The 26,612-nt window shown below is 40.3% G+C and overlaps 1 protein-coding gene across 1 annotated transcript in view; it reads right to left on the reverse strand.

Moving 5' to 3' along the window:
* Positions 1-26,612, reverse strand: part of SH3GL3 (SH3 domain containing GRB2 like 3, endophilin A3) — a 51,559-nt gene that overhangs the window by 12,484 nt on the left and 12,463 nt on the right. Inside the window, exons 2-3 of the mRNA XM_065688625.1 lie at positions 2,343-2,411; positions 1,031-1,103 (exon numbers count right to left, since the gene is read on the reverse strand). Of these exons, the coding sequence (XP_065544697.1) occupies positions 1,031-1,103; positions 2,343-2,411 (142 nt within the window). The remainder of the gene's footprint in view (positions 1-1,030; positions 1,104-2,342; positions 2,412-26,612) is intronic.

Here is a 26,612-nt window from a genome sequence, read left to right on the forward strand (position 1 = left end):
AACCAGTTATAAAATCAATTTGAAACTAGTGTATTTAAAGCAATAACTCATTTAACAAGCAAAGGTGCAAATTAATTTATTGTTATCTTGCATGTATCAGGACAAAAACATGCATTTATTCTTGAAGAGTTTTTCCAATCTACTCCTTACTGTGGTCACTCAACAGCCTCTTCAACATAGTAGCAGGCATGGGCTGGGCATTCCTCTGGACCACAGTGACTAGCTTCATCTGGAACATGACGTCTGGAAATCGGTAAAGGACTGAATCCTACCATCCATACGAAAATACAACTCACTAAACTTCTTCAGGGGTGTGCATCTCCAAAGGTACCCCCAAGAGACGGCTGTCTCCAAAATCACTGGTATCGATGACTAACAGACAGTTTTCAAAAAATTAAGGATCATCAACAGCCGGTTTGGAGAGTGAATCAAGGTCATAACAGATAAACTTTGCGACTGACTGCAAATGGAAATGCGTCGCATTTCTTGTTTCTTGAAACAAGATTTGATAAACCTCTATAAATTGATGATCCAAAATCCACTGAGACCTAGCAGTGCCCAGAAAATGCAAAACCTCATTTGAATATATGGCAAGCAAATAACAGCCCTCTTCCCCATGGTTACACAGCCCCCAGTGCCTCCGATGGCAGCAGCCTATGAGTTAAACTCAACAGCAGTTTTATGTCTCTGCTAAAACATGTTGGCATTCTCTTCGCTTTAGGAATCCATATCCCACTCCAGGAAATCCAGCACAAATATGAACATAGATGCTGTACCACAGGCCCAAGCTGCCTACAACATGTCATGCATGCACAACCTACACATACACTGTATGCTGCAAGTTGAATGTATCCCAGATCAGACTTACCACCTATAAATGTCATAACTTCATTGCACACGCAGGTAAAGTTCTCTATGACATCCAAAAACCTCACAATGATGACCTAATTAGCTTTTATTTACCTAGGATTAATTTCCAAGTAAGAAGACAATGTTCAGTGAAATCTAACACCTATTGTTCCTACCCTACCTGGATTTGGCTGAAGATACTCTGTGGATTTGGACAGAAGTTCTGTTACAGCTTTATTTGTAACATCAATTTTCTGAAAAAGAAAAGTAACACAGCAAAAAGCAAATTGATTACTAGAAAGTTTATAATTTTAGCAGGCATAATACACTATTCTAGCTGATAATGAAATTGTATTTAAAATAGAGCAAATATTGTAGCTTATAATAGCCATGTCATAGTTAAGACATGATTTTACCAAAAACCCATTGACTGACAGGCAGAACTGTGAAGGAGAGAAGGTTTACATCAAAATGTGGGCTTGCCTTTCCAGTCGATCAGTCTTGACTACTGCTTACACACCCAACAGTTGTTACCAAGATTGCTTTTCTCCACAGGTGAAAAAGAGTGAACGTACCCCTCACAATCTGGGGTCAGGACCATTCAAAGCAGTAGGTCACACTATTCTCACATTAATAGTTTCTAAAATGCAATAAAAATCACATTTCTGGTTTGTTTCCCTTTTTCTCCCTTAAGGCCTACATGATTTTTCTCCCCTTATAACGCAGAGAAAGGAAACAATTATTCTGTAGCCAAAGAAAATGAAACCTAGAAATCTGTTTAGCTCATACATTCAGAAGTGCATATTGGAGAAAAAACCAACAAAACACAAACCCAAACAAAACACACAAGACTTTTTCCTCAATCTACCAATAATAAAAGCTGTGACCTAGGTCTACGAAGAGCATTAAAAATACACAGAAAGGACAATCAAAAGAAAAAGCCCATAAAAGCTGAAAAAGCAGAAATTAGCAATAATGTTGTTTAATTTGAACACAATTAGTAAGTGGATATCAAACATCTCAATTTCCACAAGCCGTGTAAGTTTCTGAACATGGATTTAAACTAAGAAATCTAATTCTGTATCGAGAGAAAATGTGACTCTGGGAATAGATTTTTATCATGAATAGTATCAGATGGGAAGGCTTCGTGATATTTAAAGACTCACTAAACACTGAAGACTTCTCTCTCTCTCTGATCTCCCACACAAAGAGGAGAGGTCCCTCCCGATGCTCTGCACCATTCCTGGAGGAGTTTCTCTTCACTGTCGAGAGATGCAGTGGAATCTGCTTCCTCTGCTCAAACAACTTTTGTGGGTGTTTCTTCTCGCACAGCTGAGTTGACAAGGCTCAAGAACAAATCTGCACTTACATGCTTCTGTTTGGAAGCCGATGGTGGGGTTTCCCTTCCAGGTAAATCTACAATACCACTCTAGCACTTGATACATTTCCATTCTGCAATAGTTTAGTTATTAAAAAACAAGTTAATTTCTTACCCTTTCCATCTCTTGAAATTCTTCATCTAACTTTGTTCCTTCTGCTCCACTTATTTTTTCACTGAACAACTGTAAAAAGATAAATTTAACAAAAAAATAGTAATTGCATGATTACTTAACTGCAGAATAAATATCTCTAAATCACAGGAATTTACTCCAGATTAGAACATATGCAGTAATCATCTAGGCAACTACACAAGAGTTACCTTAGTCTTAGAAGTAAAGCACTCATTTCAAGAGAGACAAAGATACCTGATATGAATTCACAACAGGCAAGCAAAAAATGATTTCTCAGGCTTAAAAGGTTTGTACTCTAAAGGCACGACCTTCGCTGCAGACTTTACTCATATGGACAGGAGGCTGGCTGCAGGTAAATCCAGAGTAATCCTTTCAAGCATGTCTCTACAGCTCTGTATTTCTGAGTACTGCTTCTGGCTGCATATGCCATTGGGTTCAGGGATACAACTCCCGTTCCTGCAGCTGGGAGTTGTGTGTGGTTCTGTAGAAGGAATAAAACCGTGAAAAATGCTGCGCTGTGACCCACCTGAGTGACTGAGCATCTTTATGATGCTGAAAACAAAAATGCCACGCATTCTTCAAAACCTCAAAGCAACAGGTTTAAATAGAGGGTTTCAGCAAACCTTCTTAAAACGGCTGAAATGTTATTCAGCTTTTGGCTGTCAGACCTGAGCTTGGTCCTCACTGAGTAAATCATGGCTAGGAATAAACACTCGAGCAGAACTCGGCTATTTGCTTCTTGCAGTGCACAGTACCTGCACTGCAACAGCACAAAGAAAGGCAGATCCTCACCCAGCATGAAGCAGCCTTTGAAAGCATCATTCCACTGCGGCAGAAGTGGTTTCACACACATTTAGCAAACATTAAATTCCTAGGATAATTCCTACAGAAATACTATGAATTTTTCATTTTAATTGACTTTTATCATGTAATCTGTCACAAGATAACATAAAATTCCAGCCCTAGCTCACTGACTTGTGGTGCTTCCCAAACCTGCCCCGACAAAGCATTTTGTTGCTTCTCAGCCCCTTCTAAAAGGGGATTCATCTCACTGAGCTAAAAGGGCCTTGGAGACTTGCATAACCTGAAACTGGGTCACAGCTCCTTGTAGTGCAAAGCTCCCCTCTTCTCAGTCACAGCCTGCACCACGCAGGTGTGGAGGGAGGATGCTATCCTGCCAAAAAACAGCGAGGAGCTGATGAAAGCAGAGCCGGGAGCTCAGTGGCAGCTGACCTTCCATCAGTATCACTGCTACCACACAGCAAAAGAACAGACCTGCTTCAGGGAAAACACGAGTTCAAAGAGAACCATCCTGCTAATTATTTCTGTTGGCTTTATGGTAGGATTTGCAAACTTTATGCTTAATGTGCCAAGCAGCCCACAAACTTGTCAAGATTATTTCTCTTCCAGAGCACTGACAGAAGCACAAAGGCCCAAGTGCCAGTGAGTTTCTGTGGGTCATCACCTTGCTGCTCTAACATATCACAGCAGAAAAGCAACCTGAGGCCCTCATGGAGGGAGACACTGCCCAAGTACATCTGTGGGGTCCTTGAGCACAGATGGAGAAAGGTACATGAAAAGCTGCATGAAAAGCTGCCTATCAGAAATCGTGCAGCTTCTTTACACTGGCAGCTAATGTCTCCTTCCTGTGCAATGTTAATTCCTAACATAATCAATGCCATTTTCCACAGTCTCACATGTGTTTTCTTTCTCCAGCAGGCAATGAACAGATCTGTGGTTTCCTGAAACCTCTCATGGTGATCCCTTTTCAAGGCTGAGTGCAGCAGGGGAATTGTCCTTCTCAGGCTGAAGTTGCAAAATTCACATTCAGTAGCAACTCATTACAAATAATCCATTTATATGTTGGCGAAGTATAAATGCAATGAAGTAACACGATTGCTCAACTGTGAAAACATAATCGATAATAAATCACTGCACCAAATGACTAAAATAACAAAATGTCCCACACTCAGAAAGAATAGATCTGAATGTTATAACAAGAAACACAAGTGGGTGAGTAGAAAGTTCACACACTAACAGTAATGCCAGAGAGGGAAAAACCTCCACTGACTCACTGGAAGGCTGAAGATACGCTTAAAAAATACAGTTTCTCATCAGATACCCTGTAAGTTGGTATGCTTTCAGTAAATATCGTTTGGCACACACTATTTATGCATTAGCATCCCTCAGCTCTCCCTGGCTTACTGGTGGCCATACATGGTCACACACACCTCCCTTGAGTAACAGCCTAAACCTTAAGCTTACTCTGGCGTTGCTGTTGGTTTTGCCAGGATTGCAGCTGCTAATCCAGGCGTTTGCACTTGGCTGGTGACTCTGCACTCCCAATGCCGACAGACTGGGCTGCAGCCTGCTCGGCCTCTCTGCATATCTGCTCCAACACTGCCACCCATGTTTAGCTTTGGTTTCTCTTCTGAAATGTTACAACACTCTTCACTGTGTTTGGAATGGGTAAAATATGATCCCACTCAGAGGGAGAAACTGTTTGCAGCAACACTGAGTCACTCCTTGCAAGGGGATCACTGGGCTCGCTGAAGCGGAAGGGAGTAAGAAAAGCATCCAAGATACATACAGAAGGTCACAGACAGCTCAAGACTTCTCTGCACCAGCTTTCAGAGAGAGAGATTCTGCACCTACCATTTGCAGACAATAATGGAGTAAGTTAATTAACTTGGATGACAGCACAGAGTACACTCCCTGACAGCCTGGAAGACACCAGCTTGGGGAGCACAGCTGATATACCGGATGGTGGGGCCGTACCTCAGATGGGCCTTGACAGGCTGGGAAAAAATGGGCTGACAGGAACTTCATAAAGCTTAAACACAAATGCAAGGTCCTGCACCTGCAGTGGAATATCCCTATGCAATAGTACAGGCTGGAGGCCAACTGGCTACAAAACAGCTCTGCAGAGTAACACCTGACTCCAATTCCATATTTACAGGGACATATGGATGCAACTCCATAGAGCCAGCCACAGGATCTGCAGACACTGTCTCATACAGAAAACCTAACACACACCCACGCCTAGGAGCAAAACCAGTGACCATGACCGAAAGTTTGTTCACATGCTTCCCTGGTTCTGTGCAAACCGTATCCTGAGCTGCATCAAAAGGAGCGTGACCAGAAGGTCAAGGGAGGGGATCCTGCCCCTCTAATTCTGCTTTCGTGAGACCTCACTTGGAGCACTGTGTGCAGTTCTGGTGTCCTCAACATAAGAGGAACAAGGAGTTGTTGGAGCAAGTCTAGAGGAGCGCCACAAGGATGATCAGGGACTGGAGCACCTCCCGTTTGAAGATAGGCTGAGAAAGTTGGGGCTGTTCAGCCTGGAGAAGAGAAGGCTGTGTGGAGACCTCATAGCAGCCTTCCAGTACCTGAAGGGGGCCTATAGGGATGCTGGGGCGGGACTCTTCATTAGGGACTGGAGCAGTAGGACCAAGGGATAATGGGTTTTAACAGGGGAAGCTCAGGTTAGATATAAGGAAGAAGTTCTTTACTGTGAGGGTGGTGATGTGCTGGAAAAGGTTGCCCAAGGAAGTGGTAAATGCTTCATCCCTAACAGTGTTCAAGGCCAGGCCGGACAGAGCCTTGGGCAACATGACCTACTGTGAAGTGTCCCTGCCCATGGCAGTGGGGTTGGAACTAGATGATCTTAAGGTGCTTTCCAACCCAAACCATTCCCTGATTCTATGAAACATTAAGGACACTGCAATTTCTAGCCCAAGGAGACACTTCTTCAATGACATTTACTCTGAGCTCTAATTTCCTTTGAAAGAGGAGACTACCTCGTGGCACAGAGATACCGTAAAGTACGATTCCTTAGAGTTTATAGGCTGACTGTGCTCCTGACAGTAAAAACTGGTATAAAGTTCTAATGGCTGTCATTAAATTTTACACTACTAGAGCTTATTTCATGTTGGTATAATCAGGATCAGCTTTACTATTCTTGAATTTAGGAACACAAAAGCTTTTGTTCTGATCATACTGAATTTAGGAGTTGTAAAACTAGCGTCACCACTCTAGATAAAAGTCATAGGATACCCAATTAATTATTGAAAATAGATGCACAAAGGAGACAGCTGCTGAGTTTTAGATCTATTTGACTATTTGCTGAGCATCATTTACATGCATTATATTAAGCTGCAAAATGCTTTGAACTTAAACAGCAGCATGGCCAACTGTGGGGTTGTGTAATTAGGTGGCAATATCAGCTTTACACAAGTCAGCTAAGCAAATGCAAAATTGCTACCATCACACAAGACATATACTCCAAGGGAGCTTGGAATTGCTCATACAGGAAGAATGCTTCATCTCCAAATTCAGAAGCTAGGTTCCATGGACTCAGCACCTTTTCACTAGACAGAAGGTCTTTCCTCTTAGGGTGGTGAGGCACTGGAATGGGTTACCCAGGGAAGCTGTGAGTGCTCCATCCCTGGCAGTGTTCAAGGCCAGGTTGGACAGAGCCTTGGGTGGCATGGTTTAGTGTGAGGTGTCCCTGCCCATGGCAGGGGGGTTGGAACTGGATGATCTTGAGGTCCTTTCCAACCCGAACTATTCTATGATTCTATGACAGGGCCAGAGCCAGAATTTGGGGCACTGAAAAAAATCCAGTTTCTACCATGGCGGCCACCACTACCTTACTAATCCACTGCCAGGTTGGAAGCTAAAGCCATTAATTAGTCAAACTTCTGGTGGAGTTAATTGGGTTTCCTCATGATCAAAATTTACACCAAGAGAATAGCTGTGAAATGAGAAAGATTTCTTCATCTCACCTGTCTGTGCAACTCCCTCCATCACACTTAGAGTGTGTTAGACTTAGTGGGGAGAAAAAATAATCCTTAAATACAAACATGAAAACACTTTAAAATCAGGCACTGTTTTATCAGCTCTCATTTGTAGCTACATGCAATAAATTACCTTTTATTGCATGACTGTCGCGCTCTAGACAATAGAGCTTTTTGCCTGGATAAACACCACAGTTTGTACACAAACACTCCTTGCTTGTAACTTCTTCCTAGAGCCTACTGTTCTTTTTAATATTGAAAAACTAAATATGATGTTATATAAATATGAAAACATTGATATTATGTATTATAGACAATCAAAAAGTCTCTGGTGCGCTGATGCAGAATCTTCTAGGAAGACAAATGAGGGAAAAAACAAACAAACAGGTTTTGGAAGAAACCCCTCCAGATACGGTGATTTCTATTCAAGCTGTGTATATCCAACTACAGTTCAAAATGCAAACTGCAATTCTGTTATATAGAGTAAAAGACTCAATATTCATCTGCTGAGGAATTTACGTTCCTATAAATTCTCTGAGCAAACATTTTTTCTATTAACCTAATACTGAGACGTTGCTCTCACACGAGCTCTTTGTTCCTCTAATTTCTTTCAGATAATGGAATTTCCTTTTAATTTGTTTTGTTGTAATGAAGCACGAACGCAGCACATGAACTGCCTACAGCTTCATCTAAAATCTACAGCTCTCCAAACCTCTAAAATATAAAAGCCTCGAGCTTTCATGTAATTTTGCAGTATTTTTATTTTAAGTATGTTAAGATTCATCCTTATGGCACAGGAAAAGTACATTTGTCCATGCTCCTATGGATTATAAAAAATAAAGCTTCAGGAAAATGCTATCTTTTACTAAATGTTTTGTACAACATACCCACTAAATTGCAGTGCTTTTTCATATTTCACTAAAGAAGGTTACTGAACATGAGGGACTGCCAAAAATATCCCAGATCAACAGAGAGCTGATAAAACCCTCAAAACAATTACCCTATTTTTTTTTTAATATCTCCTCTGGGTATTTTATAATACAAGTCAATAGGATTTTTGCCAGCCAGTCCTTGCACACATGCTCTGACCTTCTGTTTCACTTGCTTTGCCTTTCCATTGCAACAGTCATTAACTAGGATTGAACCGTCACAGGGTTTTGGTTGTTTTTCAGCTACTGTTGAAACAAGCAGAGCTGAAGAAGTCCTTAACGGGCCATGAATACTCTCTTGCACGTAACTGACCAAGAAATCCTCATATGCTATTTAATGACTGAATGAAAGGTATTACATTCTATTAAAGACTTAAGAGCTTTTAACGACCCTACACCAAGTAACAGCATTAACTTTGTTCTGAAGGAGTATCTGCTGAAATTATCTGTTGAAATTTTAATAGGATGGAAAATTACCACATTTGTCATAAACATGCACACTGTCAAGCCCATGAGGCAAACCCTAGATTTTAGAGAACTATGAAAATACTTAGGATTTATATCCCTCTCTCTAAAAAGGAAGTAAGCAATCAACTGGGAAAACTAATAGATTCATCCCAAATTTAACACATAGCAAGCCAGGAAATAATATAACTATATGGCTACATTTCCCACAGAAACATGTAACTGGGCCAAGCCCCACAAATACATTAAGATGTATCTTTAAACACAGTACTTGGTACAAAATGCTGCATTCCAGTATGGTTAACACATAATAGTTACACTTCTCTTAATAAATCGTTAAAACTTCCAGCTATTGCCCTGCAGCCATGTAATTGTTTCGTTTGGTGTTAAATTATTATGCATAGAGGATTTAATGCAATGTGACAATACTAATAGCTTTCTGCAGAATCTGATTAAAGCCTACCATAAACAATGGAAAGAATAAGGTGGCTGGCAAGATGTCTTCTGGCTAAAGCAGAATTTCCTTGCAGTGCTCAACCTCCTGAGGGGAGAGAAAGGTTTTCCGTTTTGTCCTTTTCCAGAAAGCTCCATCAGACTAGAGAACCAAGACGCCAGCCTGATCAAGAGTAGCTTTACTTCAAATATCTGCAATTCCCTGTTTTGTGCTTCTACGTTCTACTGCAATGCTATGTATATTACTTCTTTTCTCCTTCTTCCTGACCTCTATCCTTCATATAGATTGGTAATTCCCACACTCAAGAAGGTTACTACTAGTTCATATAGCACAGACTACCAAGAACTTAAACCTACAGCACAGCTTACTCAATGTCTTTCACCTTAGCACATTTTTAATAACATAAAGGCATACACACTGGGAAAGCCATTGGCACAAAGTCTGCCACTGTGATAAAAAAAAAAAATATTATTGAAAAAAAGAATATTCTGCATTATTGACCATCCAAAAGGAATGGGCAGCTTATACATACCCTTGTGACTGACTTCTGGAGATCTACTGAAGGTCTGAGCACTCAGAAGTACCTCACACTGAGAAACTAAACTAAGATGCACATTTTCAAACATGCAGATCTAAACAAAGACTAAAGAAACACAGCATCTGGTCCTCAGAACAGCTGCAGAGGATGCTGAAACCAATCAGGTATGAAAATGGCAGCACCCTCAGGTCTCTCTTCCCTCCTGTCCTGGGTTCAGCAGTAGCAGTCGTTTTTCTCCTTCTTGGTAGCTGGTGCAGCGCTGTGTTTTTGATTTTTGGCCTGGGAACAGTGCTGATAATGCCGATGTTTTTAGTTGCTGCTCAAATGTTTTAGTCTGACCAAGGACTTTCTGGGCCTCGTGCTCTGTCAGGGAGGAGGGAAAGCTGGGAGGAAGCAGAGACAGGACACCTGACCCAAACTAGCCAAAGAGGTGTTCCATACCACAGCACGTCATGCCCAGGATGTAATGGGGAGTTACCCAGAAGGGCTAGGGCACGGCAGGGTTGGACGAAGTATCAGTCAGTGCTTGGTCAGGTGGGGGGCGAGTTATCGGTCGGCTGGTGTTGAGGTGTTGTATTCTCTTCCCTTGTTATTTCCTTTATCATTATTATCATTGGTGGTAGCAGTAGTGATTTGTGTTATAACTCAGTTACTAAGCTGTTCTTATCTCAACCCGTGGGAGCTGCATTCTTTTCGATTCTCCTCTCCATCCCTCTGGGAGTCGAGGAAGGGAAAGAAGAGTGGGACTGAGAGAACGAACTGTGTGGCAGGGTTTAAACCACTACACCTCACTAAGGATGTCCCATGAAGGGGCCCAGGGCCATGCAGAGACAAAGATATCAGAGCTAGTAGAAGTGGAAAATCACCTGCAAATCAAAATGGGTAATACATACCTAAAAATAGATTTTTCTCAAATTCCTTGAAAAAAACACAACAGTGACAGAAAAAAAGTCAAATTATAAACATGTGCCACTGCTTGAAGCTGTTCTTATAATTATATTGACACAACTCATACCATCATAATGCTCTGGACAAAATCCAAGCCTTTAATTTTAGAGATTAAACACTAAATGATGGCAAGAACTCTCTGGTTGCCTCAGTACGTTGTGTTTTCAAAGAAAACTAAAATATACTTGATCTGAGGTACTTGAAAGAAAAAAAAAGGTTTATTCTACCCCCCAAAATAAATACAGGGTCTACTACAAAGTTTGCTTCAGTCTTGCAAATATGGAACTCTCCAGCTTACCTCCAGCAAACTATTTAAGTTCATACTTCAGCAGGTGCTTAAATGCTTTGCTGGATCAAGACCTTGCAGTATCAAGCTCAAAGGGTCACCACCTTTACACGCAATATTTTATAACTCTTTCTTCTACTAAACATTCAGCTAGCACTAGCACGGATTTCTCCAAAGCACTTGGGGAAACAGCAAAAGAGATTTCTGTCAGCAGAGACAACAGGCTTTGAAAATTAAAAAAAAAAAAAAAATTAAAAAAAAAAAAAAAAAAAAAAAAGAATCGACCAGCTTTATTGGTCCTACTGGTGTTTAACCAAAATTACGGAGTGCAAGGAGCTACGCCTTTAAAATCAAATACTTGTTATTGCTCTCATGGCTACATGAGCACTACAAAATACCTCTGAATTCAACAACACTTGCACATGGGTATTTCAGAAGTGAAGCTTTCTCTTTTGCTCGCAGTGTATGCCTAATGATAAAATGTAATACAGTACTTTGGAATTCATGTGAGACATTACAACTGATTAAGAATTATAATCATACTGCGGATACAAAAATCTAACTGCATTCTGGTAGTACCTGTGGCAGAGTACATTTTTATAAAGGCACATGGAGACAAAGAAGTGTTGCATACAATTGGGTAAGTTTCTTGTAATTCATTATTCATCACAAACAGCTGAACCACAACTCCAGAACACTACATCCATGGCCATAGGAATTCACATCCTCGTGTTTCATATCTCTATTCCCAGATATTTAAAGTAGATATATAAAGTATGAACTGTAGGATGTGACTGTACTACAAAGACAGCTCATTACTATGCTCACACTACCTTGAATAGAGAAAGGGCATGCCCTACATCTGTATTTCCTTCAGGGATTTCTGATAGGCCCAACAGCAAATCTTGTCCCAGCAGCCAACAGAAATCAAGATATCAAAGACTTCTATTTTTTACAAATATGAAGGAGTTTAAATATACGTAGAAATGTGTTACATTTAAGGATACATTAAGATACATAAGATATTAAATGTTTTCTAATTTTTAAAAACATTCATACAACTTAAGACCATGAAAAATAAAAACTGAGCCCCATTTCATTTTCAGAGCCCAGACTTATGTAGGAAATTCCATTTGTATAACAAAAAAAACCCCTCCAGGCCATCTAAAGGACACCAGGAAGCTCAAGGGCCTGTTTCCCAAGAAGCAGAACATACTTTTCTCTACCAATACATCTCTAAATTATACAGTTGAAGAAATGCATGAAAGTACAGCCAGAGTGTTTATATTCATGAAGAACACTCCTATCTCACTAATATTTATGAACTCTTTATTTCATTACTTGCAACCTCTCATGCAAACAGGAGCAACATGATCACAGTAGATTATTTTAGGAAGACAGATGAACTGAGTTATAAAAGGATACGAAAGATAAAGAGGAACAGAAGAGAAATATGTTTGCAATGCAACTTGCCAGGGAAGTAGGGATCGGAGTGTGTCCCCATATGCGTACTTCCCACATGGTCATGTTCTCTGAGCGGCTGGTGGAATATTGAGTCAGCTTCACGCATGTTAATGCGTGCAGATCTACGTAAAGCATTACTATAACACCTACCTTCTAATGTGGAGTGAGTATTTCACAGCTGAGCATGACTCAAAGCATAGAGAAGTCCAGCCAGGCATCAGCTGAGACCACTACAGTCAACTCTACAGCTGCCAGCATCAACAAGAATGAACCCAGTCCATCAAAACTCCCCATATGCTTATAAAGAAAAAGAAACCAATTCACATCATGGAACGCAAGGTCTGCTGCTACCACTCTGAATCAATGAACAGCCGCAGCTGTTGAGCACAGTTCTGGCAAAGGTTCAGAAGTGGCAGCTTAGTTTTATTTAGAAAGGAAGCTCAAATAGTGTGAGCCATGTATTCTGGGATCAAGAAAGCCCTCACAAGCACTGGTACATCTAGGAACATTTGAGCAATGACAACCCCCTGCTGATGTAGGAGTTCCAGCAGGCAATCAAGGCACCTCACAAAGACAATCTAAGGTGTTTGTCTGTCAGCAAAAACTCACCAACTGATCAACCAGAGGTCCTGCTTTCAAATTGATGGTGCTAGAGACTCATAACTATGCAGATAAGAATTTCCACTGATTGAATTATGTATATTCTTCTGTGCCACTTAGTGTGACGCCTCCTAACTTAAGTCAACTTGTATGAATAAGGATTGCTAAAGACCCTAGGTATACGTCAAAATGTATCTAAACAATATAGCAGCCTTTGCTTAGGAAACCACATAGAAGAAAAAAGGAAAAGGCACAGAACCCAGAAACATGACAGACAGGGTTACTGGTTGACAAGTGCCTTCTTTTCTTCAGGAAGGACTTACACATGAATGAAAAAATATGAAGAGTGTGATTAGCAGAACAACCTGTACAATCTTGCTTAGTCTAAACAAAAGATTCCGACATTTGGGAGTATTAGCACCACAGAAATCTTTCAGAAGAGAAGGGCACACCATTTTGACAAAGCTAATGACTGCTTTCCACAAAGATCTGCGGTACGACAATGCGGGTGTCGCACCATTTCTGTAAATTCCTCGCACCTTTGCAAGTCTTTTTGCAAAAAAACCAACCCAAACCAAACCCTAAACAAAACAGACGCCAGTGTAACAGACACAAGTAATCAAGGCTCTTGACAGACCCGTGGGATTCTGTGTATGTGCTTTAGAAACTCTTGATCTCTAAAGTAAGCAGAAAATGAAGCAGCAACACCTCATGCTCTAAGAGAAGAGCTACAGCTGATAAGGTAAGATGGAGTGTCTGGCATTAAACAAGCCACCTGTGAAAAACAGGACAATGTGCAAGTCATGGACCTGCAGTTTATAAAAGTCAACAATAGCATCTAGTGAATTATTATTTATGATGCAATTTGTTATTTGCTCTTATCTGTCGGGGAAAAAACCCACCACCACCAAACAGCCAAAACCAAAAATCAAACCCCACCTTCCTTCTTTGACAGCAACATTCTGAATTTACCCCATATGATTTCTATGCTCCAATATATTTCTTATATGTAATTTTTGCCATAATTTAGGGTTTGGTTATATTATTGTAGTAATGGAAACATCAGATATTAAATTACAGCTCTGATACTCCTTAGAGCTGCTCTGCAAGAAGCCTGTGCCAGAAAGTGAATTCTAAGTAGGGTCAGGAATGCTGGGCACTTGCTGTTACTTGGTCAACACTCAAAATCTGGTACCCAGCTGATCCAGCCAGTACATGATCTGGCAGCCTTTTAAATTAACGCTATTAACAAAATCCAGCCAAAGTATGTGTAAATATAGACTGTGTAATCTAGACTTACAGAGAAGTCTGCACAGTGAGAATGAGGCTGTCTCTTCCTCTGAACAAGCATGCTGTTTTGAAGTCCTTAACATATTTCAGCATATTTTGCTTTCAGTATGGAATGGACAGTTTGACACTCCAAAGGTCCCCAGTCTCTCATTAAAAAAAGTCCTTGTGCTGCTGATATTGCTTGTTTCAGCTCTGCATTCCAGACTTTCTGCTCTCAGCAAGAGCTACTTATTAGCAACTGCTATAGCTTTTGATGCTGCAGGAAAAGTGAGGAACAAACTGGTACAGATTGAACCACACATCCAAGCTGCTAATTTGGCAGTCATTTGGGGGGGGGGGGGGGGGGGGTGTGAATGAAAACCTAAATACTTGACCGAATTTGGGTTAAACTCACTTGTCCTTGGCCACACAGTAAACAAGTGGTAACCTTGAAATTAGAGCACCAGAGTCACAGATCTCTTTGCCCTCAAGAACAATGTCTTTGTAAGTATTCTATATGTATTTCTGACGAGGCAAAGCAAGTGAAAGTCATGTTTATGGGTTACAAATTGTGAGTTGTCAAGTACTGCAAAAATCACTGAACTGTAGTTTAAGAACGTGATTTCAGATTTTGTCAGAGAACAAAATTAAGCAGTGAGTGCACAATCTGTGCAAGAAAGATATTTTTGTTGGAGACAGTCTGTTAGAAAAGTGAAATGAGGAGTGTTTATACCCATTTTCCATGTTCAAACTAATATGATTAGATGTTTCAAATTTTGAGTGATAGCACTTAAAATCCGCAAAATTACATTGATTACCTGCTGATGTATGCAGTCATGGATTGCCCTAGTTCCTAAGTATCTGTAACCTTACAAAACAGAAAATACTAACACAAAAAATCTCCATTTGGTCCAAAAATGCAATTATTTGGTTAGCAGAATGTTGAACAGTTTGCTCAAGATTATCTGAGACACTTCTGACCCCAGTTAGGAACTGAATAAGCCACACATTGTCCAGCTGAACACTTTTGTCTCAAACCCAAACTTCACAAAACATTCTATCAAAGCTACCTGAAACTGTACCCAAAGCAAGGAACAGGTGATGGCTCATTTTTTACCTACACGTTTGACTCTGCAATTACAGGATCCACCTTTATTTTTTTCCCTGTTTTTTCAATAATAGATCCGAACTGAATAAACTCTGCCAAAACGAAATTTAAAGAAAACCACAGGGTACTACAACACCCACCTGTGGTCCTGATTGAGCAGAAGTAGCTTTCCACAGGAGTATTAACGAAGTTGAGAGCCTCCATAATGATCATAAGCTACATCACATGCAGGTACAGCGAAGCAACATTTCAAAATACATCAGTAACCAAAGTGTTAAATACAGATTATGCAAGTAAATATACTTGCTTTCTTGGGCTGTTTGGGAGATTAATGGACAATCAGCAGAAACAACGGCAGTGTTTTACAAGCTGTTCCCTAGTTCAGTCACTTTTACCCTTTCTCTTCAGTCACTTCTAGCTTTTTTTTCTCCTAAATATAGATCCTTCAGAGCTCGGCAACAGAACCATGCTAAGCTGGAATCTGCAAAATTGATGTCTTAGCAATAAATACGGCACACAACAACACGCCATTAAACCTGCTGGTATGTGTCAAAGGTTCCATGCAAGTCAGAAGGTACAAGGATCAGCAAGTTTCCCCTTTGCCTCATAAATACAAGCAAGCGAGGGAAAACAAGAATAAACAAAAAAATGATAGAAAATGAAGATACAAGCAAAACAGTATTTGTGAAATAACTCAGCAGCTCAAGCAGGCTGGGATGGAATGCTACTTCCCATTAAGCCGACTATAATTTTGCTTTAAAAGAATAGAATTAACCAACAGCTATTATATGCATGCACATGTACACGCACACACCCACCCTTTATCGCCTCAAGAGCCCAAGAGGTATTAGAGACCTGGATGCTTTTGAAAGCCCCACCAAGTGCTTATCTAAATCTCTAGGCATGTAAATACTTCTTAAGAGTCTAGCTCAAGAGACTCATCAGAGAAACACACAAGACTCAATGCTGCCAAAATACAAGCTCTGTTTAATTTCAGATTCTAGTCATAAACAGCTGACAGCAGCTAAACTAACTACTACAGCATTATTATTACTTAATGCCTTCTTTTCAAGCAGTATTTTGTCCTTGTGTTTCTTCTAGCACAGCAAAGGCTTCTTACTTTCATAAATAATGGCTGGATAGGCAGTGGGTATTTTCTTAATCAATGCATCCACAGTGTTGAACTATCCATATTCCTTAGGGCACAAATACAGTTTAGGGCATCTCTGTATGGTCTACAATTATCACATAGGAAAGACTTTGCTAATTACCAATATTTGAACTATTGGTTGTCTACAGTGTTACTTATGCATGTCTGAACCCATCACTCACTTATAAACTACCATGTATATGGCAAAGATCCATAGCATTAATACATTTCAAATGGCATTAAGAATTCTGACAGTCAGCAAATAGTTTTCCACAAAGTTAAGTATTTTTCCACAAAAATAAGCTATAAATATAGTAAGTTGAAAACTCTAGAAAGAAGGCAGGCTTGCACAACAGAGCTCAGATCAATGGCTCCTGGCTTGGAAGCACTCTGCCAGTGTAAATGAACAGGCACACTTTTGCAAAGAAACAGAATTATTATTTGTGAAGCAATAGCAATCCTATCTACCCAAAAGGCACATAACAGAAAACTATAAACAGTTTTCCACAGCATTCTTTTGTGCAATGGATTGAGTAATTTCTTCCTCACTTCCCTCCTTTTGTTACCTCTCAAATCCCAGTCCTTTGCGCTCATAGGATTAGTTCAAGTTGGCACTTCTCTCAACCTGTAGCACTAGTGCCAGCACTTGCAAACATGAAGTTTTGAAAGAAACCATGGCAGAAATTATTATTTTTTAAAGGATAGTGTATTTAATGCTTCATAATCATTTAATTTGAAATCCTATTAAAAACATTAGCACTTCAGGTTTATGTATTTTATTTGTGAACCTGTAAGTATTTAGCTCTACTTCCAATAGAGGTTTGCTGCAATTTCTCCTTCCAGCTTGAGGATCCCAGTTTCAGAGCCTTTGGCAAGAGGAAGCCCATAGGTGTACCAGTCATCCTCCAACAGCCAACGCAGTTCTGATACTGGAAAGGAGGCACAGGAAGGAAACATGTCCTTGGCAAGGAGGGATGTAGCAATTCCCTAGGCAGCCACTGCCAGCTGCATTCCCAAAGCCCTAGGGACAATTAAAAGCTCTCAGTGCAAGGCTTAAGTATACACACTGCTTGTCTTCCTGGGTAGGAGGGAGCAAAACTGATGCTCCTCTGTAGAATCAAGGTTAAATCAATACCACAAGTTCAAATACCAGGAACAAAGTCTGGTCTTTGTTACAGTATCATCATATTCATGAAATTGAGAAATATAAGAGTTTGGCTCACTGCTCAAAAACTGAAACAAGAAGCAGGGAAGGGGAGAGCAAGAAAATCACTTTACCACTGACAACTATTGTATTACACACAGCTCTGTGCCAGGGGCAAGCAGCTCCATTAAGGCACTAAACTCCAGCGTCAGGTTTTCCTGGCAGTCCCATTTGCACGTTTGCCTCACACTAGAGTACAGAAGGGCAGAGCTGTCATTTTCTCCCATCTCTTGCGTATTTCAAGTAAGCTTGATAGGTTTTCTCTCACACAAACGTTCAGCCAGCCAAGCATCCTGAGACAGGTTTTCTTCCCATCCACTAATCACTGGTACCTCTGCATTGCTTTTCAATTCAGTCAATTCAACTCCTACTACTTCCATTTACTTTTTTCTCCCAGTTGCTTCCCCCCTCCTTATCTCTTATCTGTGCCTTAAGTTTCTTTCTGTTTCCTTTATTTTCTTCTGACACACACTTCCCTCCATCCATGTAAACCCTGCTCAAAACCTGAGCAAATCACCCACACACAGAGGGGAAAAAAGAAAAAGGCCGAAGAAAAAAAAGAGCAGCAGCTTTTGTGCTGGCAGTCAGCAGCAGCTGCTAGCAAGGAGCTCAGAATTCCTCAGGGGGAAAGAAAATAGGGGCAATTTCTTCCATTTTCTTCCAAACTTCCATATTAATTTTCTTCCATGAATAGCTCTTCAAATGGGAGGTTTCATGAACCAGATTCCAGGATATTGTGGTTTTAGATTTAAATCCCTCTAGAGTCAATTTTCCACTGATGCTAAAGCACCCCTCACACACAAAATATTGACACTACTGAACCATGGAAAATCCCAAAGAAAATAACATTTTTCTACTCAAGTCAGTGGGACAGGGATGGAATAAAGAGGCAACAGTGTAAAATACAAATGTTGGCACTGATCACAGTGAGGCGTTTGGTCTTATCACCATACAGTTATCATCTCCATCTTACAGTGTGCAAAAATAAAATCACCAGCATAGCTAAGGCCAAATGTCCCATCATGGCACTCAAGCAATACTCCCTGCCGCAAAACTCGTGGCTTCAGATGCACATCAGAGAACTGCTTCTGTCTAAGTCTGGATGTGAGGTAAAAAGACTTCACTGCAGCTTCAGACCAAGACTCAAAACCAAGCTTAAATGAAGAAAGCTGGCTTTCCCCCTTGTAGACAAACAAGGAAAGCCTACTCACTGCCTCTGCATAGGACTTTTGGTTTTGTATGGTTTGTATTTTCTATTAACCTTACAAAAACAACTAAAGATTAAGGCCAGTGCAGTGAGGTATGTTTTTATTTTGAGGCTGGTTCCATTTTGGTTTGGGATGCACATGCATTCACAGGGAACTGAAAGCAAACTGAGTACTGCTCAGCTACCAGTCTATAAGCAAAATGGGTCAGTTGCTATTTCTAAACTTCTTTTAAAGTTCTTTCTTCTGTATCTTCTTTCTACATAGTGTATTGCCACTGAAAATCCAGCAATACCATCTCTTATAGCTGCACACAGGCCGCAATCAGTGACACTAATGAGGGTGACACAGGAAGTGCAGGAAGGTAAGTGCCTTGTTGTTGTGGTGCTGTTGCTGTTATATGGTTTCTAATATTTCCAAACTCTGTCTCTTTGGGGACAGCAGATTGCCTGTTGCTCATTTCTTCCTTAGAGCTATGTTCAAGTTTAGTCAGTTTAGTCAGCCAAATGTGCCTTTGTAACTTGGGAAATTCTACAGCAGCATCTTTGCCAGAAAAAATATTGCTCTTACTACAATTTCCTTGACATACTGCAACTAGAGAGGAACTGAACTAACTCGTCAGAACCTATTATTACAGGCCATACGGATATCAGTTTCCATCTGTACACACATCTTTCATTCCCATGCATACAAGTCCTGGATAGGCTATTCGTTTACCAGCAGAATATGGTTAACTGCTACCTCAACTAGACTGGAGGGGAGGGCTTGATTCCACCTAAAAAAGGTAACAAAGGAAGTGTCATTATTTAAATAATTTGATATGGGGTTTTTCCTATGATTAGGGAAGGATCACCTGTAGAGATTTAAAAGTGCAGTAGGGAGTAGGCAGGAAAAGAAGGCTTTTCTTCTTCAGTGTATTTATTTTCTGCATTTGACAGTACTTTCAAGTAGCCCAATTGTTTTCCCACTAGCATGATACAAATGTTCCATTGCTAACCCGAGTATAAATAGAAAATTTATGGTTCATTTTCTTTTTTAAATTACAATGAATGCACATAAATCCAAGGAAACCAGGGAAGCTGGAATATATAGATTTTTAATAGCTTTTTTGTATCTATTCATACTGACAGAAACTAAACTCATTTAGAGCATACTTAATTGCATTTAAGTCTATTTTTAATGTGAGTTCACCGTGTTTGAGTAAGTTAACCCAAGTTCAAACAGCACAGAAAATAAAGTAACTTTGCTTTTACCTCTAAGCTCTTTCCCACCTCACAGTTTGATATAGATTGATACAGCTTTGTGAAACTGAAATAATGGCACCCACTGACATAATGCCGTGCCCATTAGACATCTCTAGTTTCATATCTTAGGATTTACAGTCACATGGTGAGATCCTGTTGTGCTTTGCATTGAGGAATGAAGTTTTCTCACCATTTAAAAACAAACTGATTGCTTACAAAAGGAAATCCTATTGACGGGACCCTCACCAAGTTTCTTATCTAGATAGTTTTATGAATGGGGGCCTCCTGGAGTTGTTCCAAATGCACTTGTACCCCCTTTTCCTTTGTCATCAGTATATGTTGGTCCTGTGAAACAATTCATAAATGAAGCTATTTAAAGATAAATTTTTAAATTTATCTTTAAATAAAATTAAAGATAAATAAATAAAATTAAAGATAAAGATGTTATGTTTCAGCAAAACATCTAATCATGGTGTTAGCTCCAGTGTTAAGCCCAGGTCAAAGGGCCAAAGAACTGCCCAGCTATGGTTCTATTTTGCTGTGTAAGTGTCAGGAAAAAAAATGTATTTCCACAGCTACAAGCAGTGCCTCGATAAATTGTCCAGAGAATGTATACTTAGGCAGGAAACGAAACATTTAAGAAGGACCAGTTACTTTGTCCATGTACAGATGATGATAATAATAATAATTCACCCAGTCTTCCATCTTAAACATGCTCTCCCCCAAACCAGCCTCTCCTTGCCCCTTTTCCCCCCTCCCCTGCTAGTCTCTATTTTCTGTTTCCAGCAAGAGCTGCATATACCTTTGCTCTTCTGAGTACTCTGCTCAGGAGGCATTATCGGTACACTCATGTTCTTTTATTAAAGTACGAGACTGGTTTATCCTGTTTATATAGTCTCTAACTCAAGGTTGAAAGAATGGAGAATTCTAGGACAGAAACACTGCAGCAAACACCAGGGAAGATCATGTACTTGCTGTTATTTTGAGAAACATAATAATGAAAGGAGTGGGGGGGAAATGGAGGAACCAGATAGGAAGAGATAGAACTACCTTTGCTTTCAAGGAGAGTTTACTTTAAAAGCTACTTTCTATCAACTTTGTTTTCTACCAGGAAGATACCCACTGTTCCTGACTCTGTCTCATTAAATTCGACCTTCTACCTTTGAATTGCAAAATCACTTTCCCGTGGACGCTTGAACTTAACAACACAACTGTCCTGGGTTCAGCAGTAGCAGTCATTTTTCTCCTTCTTAGTAGCTGGTGCAGTGCTGTGTTTTTTACTTTCGGCCTGGGAACAGCGCTGATAACGCTAATGTTTTCAGTTACTGCTCACACGTTTGGTCTGGCCAAGGACTTTGTGAGCCTCATGCTCTGCCAGGGAGGAGGTGAAGCCAGGAAGAAGCAGAGACAGGACACCTGACCCAAACTAGCCAAAGAGGTATTCCATAGCACAGCACGTCATGCCCAGGATGTAAGTGAGAGTTACCAGGAAGGGCTAGGGACTGCAGGGTTGGACTAAGTATCGGTCGGTGCTCTGTCAGGCAGGGTGGGGCGAGTTATAGGTCGGCGGGTGGTGAGGTGGTGTATTCGCTTCCCTTGTTATCTCCCTTATCGTTATTATTGGTGGTAGCAGCAGTGATCTATGTTATACCTTAGTTACTAAACTGTTCTTATCTCAACCTGTGGGGGTTGCATTCTTTTCAATTCTCCTCTCCGTCCCTCCAGGAGTAGGTGGAGGGCAAGAAGCGGGGGAGTGAGAGAGTGACTGCGTGATTTATGGCTGACTTTGTTTAAACCACGACAACAGATAAGTGTCACCAGTTATATTAACTGTGAACAGCTACTTGCCAAGGGGCTTATATAAGTGCTTCAATGCCAGGTTCAGAAAATGCAATACTGCGAGCTCTAAATCACCTGCAGGAGTAAAGGTCTCCAATTAGAAATCTGTCACTTACACAAAATGTCATCAGCGTGTTTTAAAGCCTTCAATTTTTAAACAGGACTTGAGTCTCTTCCTGCCTTCAGATCTGTTGGCAGCAAAACACTTTTTGATGTAAGCTCCAGGTGAGACTCTACAGCTCTAACAAGGTAAGATTACTTGAGAAATACACGAGCTAGAAGCATACAGAATGTATAATGCTACTCTAGTAGGAAAGTTTCAAGGAACATATTCCACCACTTCTAAAACCTAAAAGGCTAGAGTCCTTTCTCTTACAATGCACACACTAGTTGTTAGAGATAATTTTCTTTACTAATTTTCTTTGACAGAAAATATCAAGCAATCAGTAGCCATATTCAGATAATTTTGGCAAGACCCTCAACTGTAGTTGAGTAAAAGTGCTGTCTTTTCTTTCTTTCCTATAACATATAGCAGCTTTCTCAGCTTCCTAATTACACACATTTTCTTTATTCTTTTTAACCACAGAGAGTTTAAACACTGGCTGCTGAATAACGTCAAAACAAATGTGTGTTGTATGTTTAAAGGAAAATAGAGCAGCTGTCACAAAGCAGAAGCTTGATTCCAGCAACAGAGAGCTAGCACCACATCTCAACTGCAGAGGGGCCTGGCATTTGCTATTCCAAGCCATTCTGGCAAAGAAGTTGAACTCCAACAAAGGACAATTCAAACACAATTCTTCTCCCACTGCTCCCCCACAATCTCTTACAAATGAGCTGGATCACCCAATGATTAATGGAGCTTGTTATTAACTTTCCCAGATAATCTGCTGTAATTACACCATTACTGTGAATATGGCCTTTTACCTTTGGACATGGTGATCCACCATCGCAAATGCTTTAAACTTAATTCTGTATTAGCCTTGACATCCTTCCCAGGTACCCAGGTAGGCTTTCTCAGTGCACCCCAGTATCACCGCAATTGTCACTTCCTATGCTTGACGCTGCCAGTGGGATGAAAAAGCAAGCAATGCTTTTCACATAGGCATTTCTAAACCACAGTGCTTTTATTCTCAGTGCCCTTTGTCAGCTACTGGACTTTGGAGGCAGCAAAATCACTGAGAAGTACATTCCAGAAAGTGAGTCCATCCCATTACAAACTCAGTTTTTCAAGATTTCTAAATGCCTCCTACTCCTCCTTGCCAGTAAAATCAACTTAGTTGTGGCAAAATGCAGTCCCCTTCCAGAGTAAAAAAATCCTATCCCTAAACAAAGGCTTCATGTCCATACCATTGTACAAATCACAAAGCTGCAGAAACTGTAACTCATGCTTTTTCCAAACTTGTTCCAAATCTCTGCACTGAAAGGTTTCAGACTGTCCTTTGATGACTTCTAGCTATGGTCCTTCCAAGTAGAACTATGTGGCTTTTTCCTACTCACCTGAAATGTTCAGACAGAACATAAGCAATTGTTCTTGACAAGCCCAAATAAATACAGCTCTTAGGCCAGTATTCCTATATTACAAAATAGCCATTGCAGTTTGATAACCATAGCTTGTCTTCATTCACATCTAAAAGACCAGTAAAAAGTGGCAGTAAAATACTGAACCCATAGATAATAGAGACAAATTATACAAATCAAACAGATCATTAGCGTGAGATGGAATATACACCAATACTCAGCATGGTGTTTAAATTAAATATATACAGATATTAAAGAAAAACAGTATCATGGACAAAGGACAGTCTTGTCCATATATGAATAAAGTACAAGACTCCAGACTCTATAATGTGATTTTGCATTTCTATAGAGAGTGACTCATTTCGCACCAGGCGGTGACACGTCACAGTATTACTGAGCACTTTAGTCAAACTTCTCTGCTAAAGCTATTCTTTAGCACATGCATTGTACAACAAAAACTACTTTGTATTGCAAAACCTTGAACACTTTCCTGACAAACCTCCACTGTTTCCCAAAGAACTCAACACTGATGCCTACACATGCATTTATAAATTAGTAAACTGAAAGTAATCATTATTGTACACATCTCAAAAAGGAAAACGTCTTTGTAAGATTTCAAATGTAATAAACTAACTGATCTAAATTTTTAGATGCAGACACATTATTTCTTCTGCAAACCTACTTAAAATTCTATGTAATAAAGTGTGAAACACAAGCCTGTCCACTTCTCAGAAGAGAAGATACAAGTGCTTTTAATGAGAAAACCTGATTATCCTGAAGTCTCTGGCAAAAATTCAATCAAATTCATTGATGTGATATTCTAAATAGCCAAAACATGAAGCCATAAATCTCAACGCAGACAAAAATCACTCTTTTACTGCAGTATTTAATTTTGCAAAGTTAACATACTGTTCCCTAATCTGTTTAAAATCTTCTTGTTTGTGGAAGTGATCCTTCCTTAAAACCAGAAGTTAATATCCTTCCTCACTTTTCCAATTTCAGAGTCCTCACTCAGTTCCAAACTTTTGTTAAAATAAATAAATAAATAAATAAATACATAAATAAAATTCTGCATTTCTTTGGAAAGTAAAATTTGGAGATTTTTATTCCAAACTATGATCTGTTTGGCACTCAGTTTTCTCAGCGTATTCTGGCTGGATATGCATGTGCACAAGAACTGCAGACAAGCAGTGGTGGTGAGTGCATCACACAGAGGCATTCCTTCTGCAGAGTGACAAAGGATGAGCAGTGAGACTCAGTGCTGGGTACATCCCCTGCCAGAACCATTTCCTGCCTCAGTGGAGGCATCTTGTTTCAGGTATAACAACTGGGCAATATATCATCCCCTCTTCTCTGCATGGAGAGGAGCTAGAGCTGTGAATGACAAGTTACATGCAGAGTGAGTTCCACTGGCTGTTATCACATTAACACTCCTTTCTCCCTCCACAAGCTCCCAGTGCAAAAATTCACTTGGCAGAAATACAATCCTGATTTGGCCTTAAAACAATCCCTCTTTCTGAAGTTGTTCTCTGTGCTTGTAAGGAAGGTGCAGCTTCCTTTTGACATTCCCATATATGCCCACTGCGAAGATGAGAAAGGATGATTATGCTATAAAACAACAGCCTTAAAATCAGAGATGTAAATAACCCCCTTTACATGCTTCCTTTCCAAGTAATATGAGGACCTCTCCTATTATCTTCTTTCTTACTCCAGCTCCTGCGTGATTTAAGATGCTGCTGTATCAGACATCTCTCATGACTGAATTTAAAGATTGCTTTTACAGATGCTAACAAATAATTGTCAAAGTGGTCGCTTATGACATTCTGGTTTACCCAAAGAGAACTGGGAGAACATGAAAACTTGTATCACATTTATTCTGTAGTGGTTAGCTTGCCTCTTGTTACCTCTAACATCCTTTTACAACCTAACTTTTATTGCTGTTCTACACCATTTGTCACACTAATACTTACTCCAATTGACAAGAACTTCCATCCCCCGATACTCCTCACAGCTGAAATCAGGCACTCTCCTCCAATAACTTTATGTTTCCCCCCACCTCCTTCAACAGCATTCTCAGTTTTCCACTGAAGTCAGTCTGAAGACTCTCAGATGTCATTGTGTAAGCACTATCACCCGAAGGATCTGCAGGTTACGTGCCTTGAGGTGCAGCTTTGACCAGGAACATTCCTTTTACCTACATTTGCCCTGTTTGGACTAGAGGCTTGCTGGAATAAGGATAGATCTTTTTGTCTCCTTTGTTTGCCCTCACATGTTTATTATCATAAACACAATAGTCACCACTAAACCCAGGGGCAACTGGTAGCAGAGATCTCTCGTTGGCTAACCATTCAGAACACCAGAGAGATACAAATCTCTTACAAAGCATAGGTTATCCTATGCTGAATGTGAACAAAACATTCTAGTATTCATTAAGGTATTTTTCCACAGCTGCTTAGCCTTCTTCAAAACCTTTGCATCCCTGTTGAGACATTCCCACCACTTCCCTTGCACTGGTACTAGCTCTCATGTGACTATGCTGTGAGCTGCTTCAGTGAGTTAATCCACCTGAAAGCTAATCACACATTTGAGCTGGGTTAATTTTCAGATGAATAAGCTGCCTCTATCAGCTTAGTGCGTGATCACACAACCACCCAGAGCTGACTCAAGGAAGTGGGCAGGACCCTACTCAGAGGGTAGAGTGAAGGTAGATGGCCTAGATTTAGGGTGATGCAAGTTGCTATGCAACTGCATCCTCTGCCTGATGGCATCCAGCTGTTAAAGCTGATTGCATAAATAGAGTACTTTATACTGCCTTGTCCATTCAATACCTCTTCATTTCTGTCCTCTTCACATTACATCTAGCAACTGTCACTCGGTCGACTGAAAATCTGTGCTTTATCTTATTCTAAAATATGTTGGCATACTGTCAGTCACAGTTCTGGAAGAGTGCACTACTCTGATTCATAGCTCCCAAGAAGAATCTATTGCACTTCACCTCCCCAGAACATTATCTGACCAGTTCCTCACTCTTTTCTCAGGCTAAACTACCCTTGCTTACTCAGAAAGATGGCTCCACTGGCTCTCATAAAAGCTAATGTTAAACACATCACCGATCATAGCCCAGGCCTGAGCTCTGGAGGGTTTAGCCAGCCTTCAGCACATGAACAGTCCCAAACATACAGCTGTGCAAGCTCTTCAAGGCTTCATGGAACCAAAGCCCACTGTTATTACC

Source organism: Lathamus discolor, chromosome 8, assembly GCF_037157495.1.
Source record: "Lathamus discolor isolate bLatDis1 chromosome 8, bLatDis1.hap1, whole genome shotgun sequence".
Lineage (NCBI taxonomy): Eukaryota > Metazoa > Chordata > Aves > Psittaciformes > Psittacidae > Lathamus > Lathamus discolor.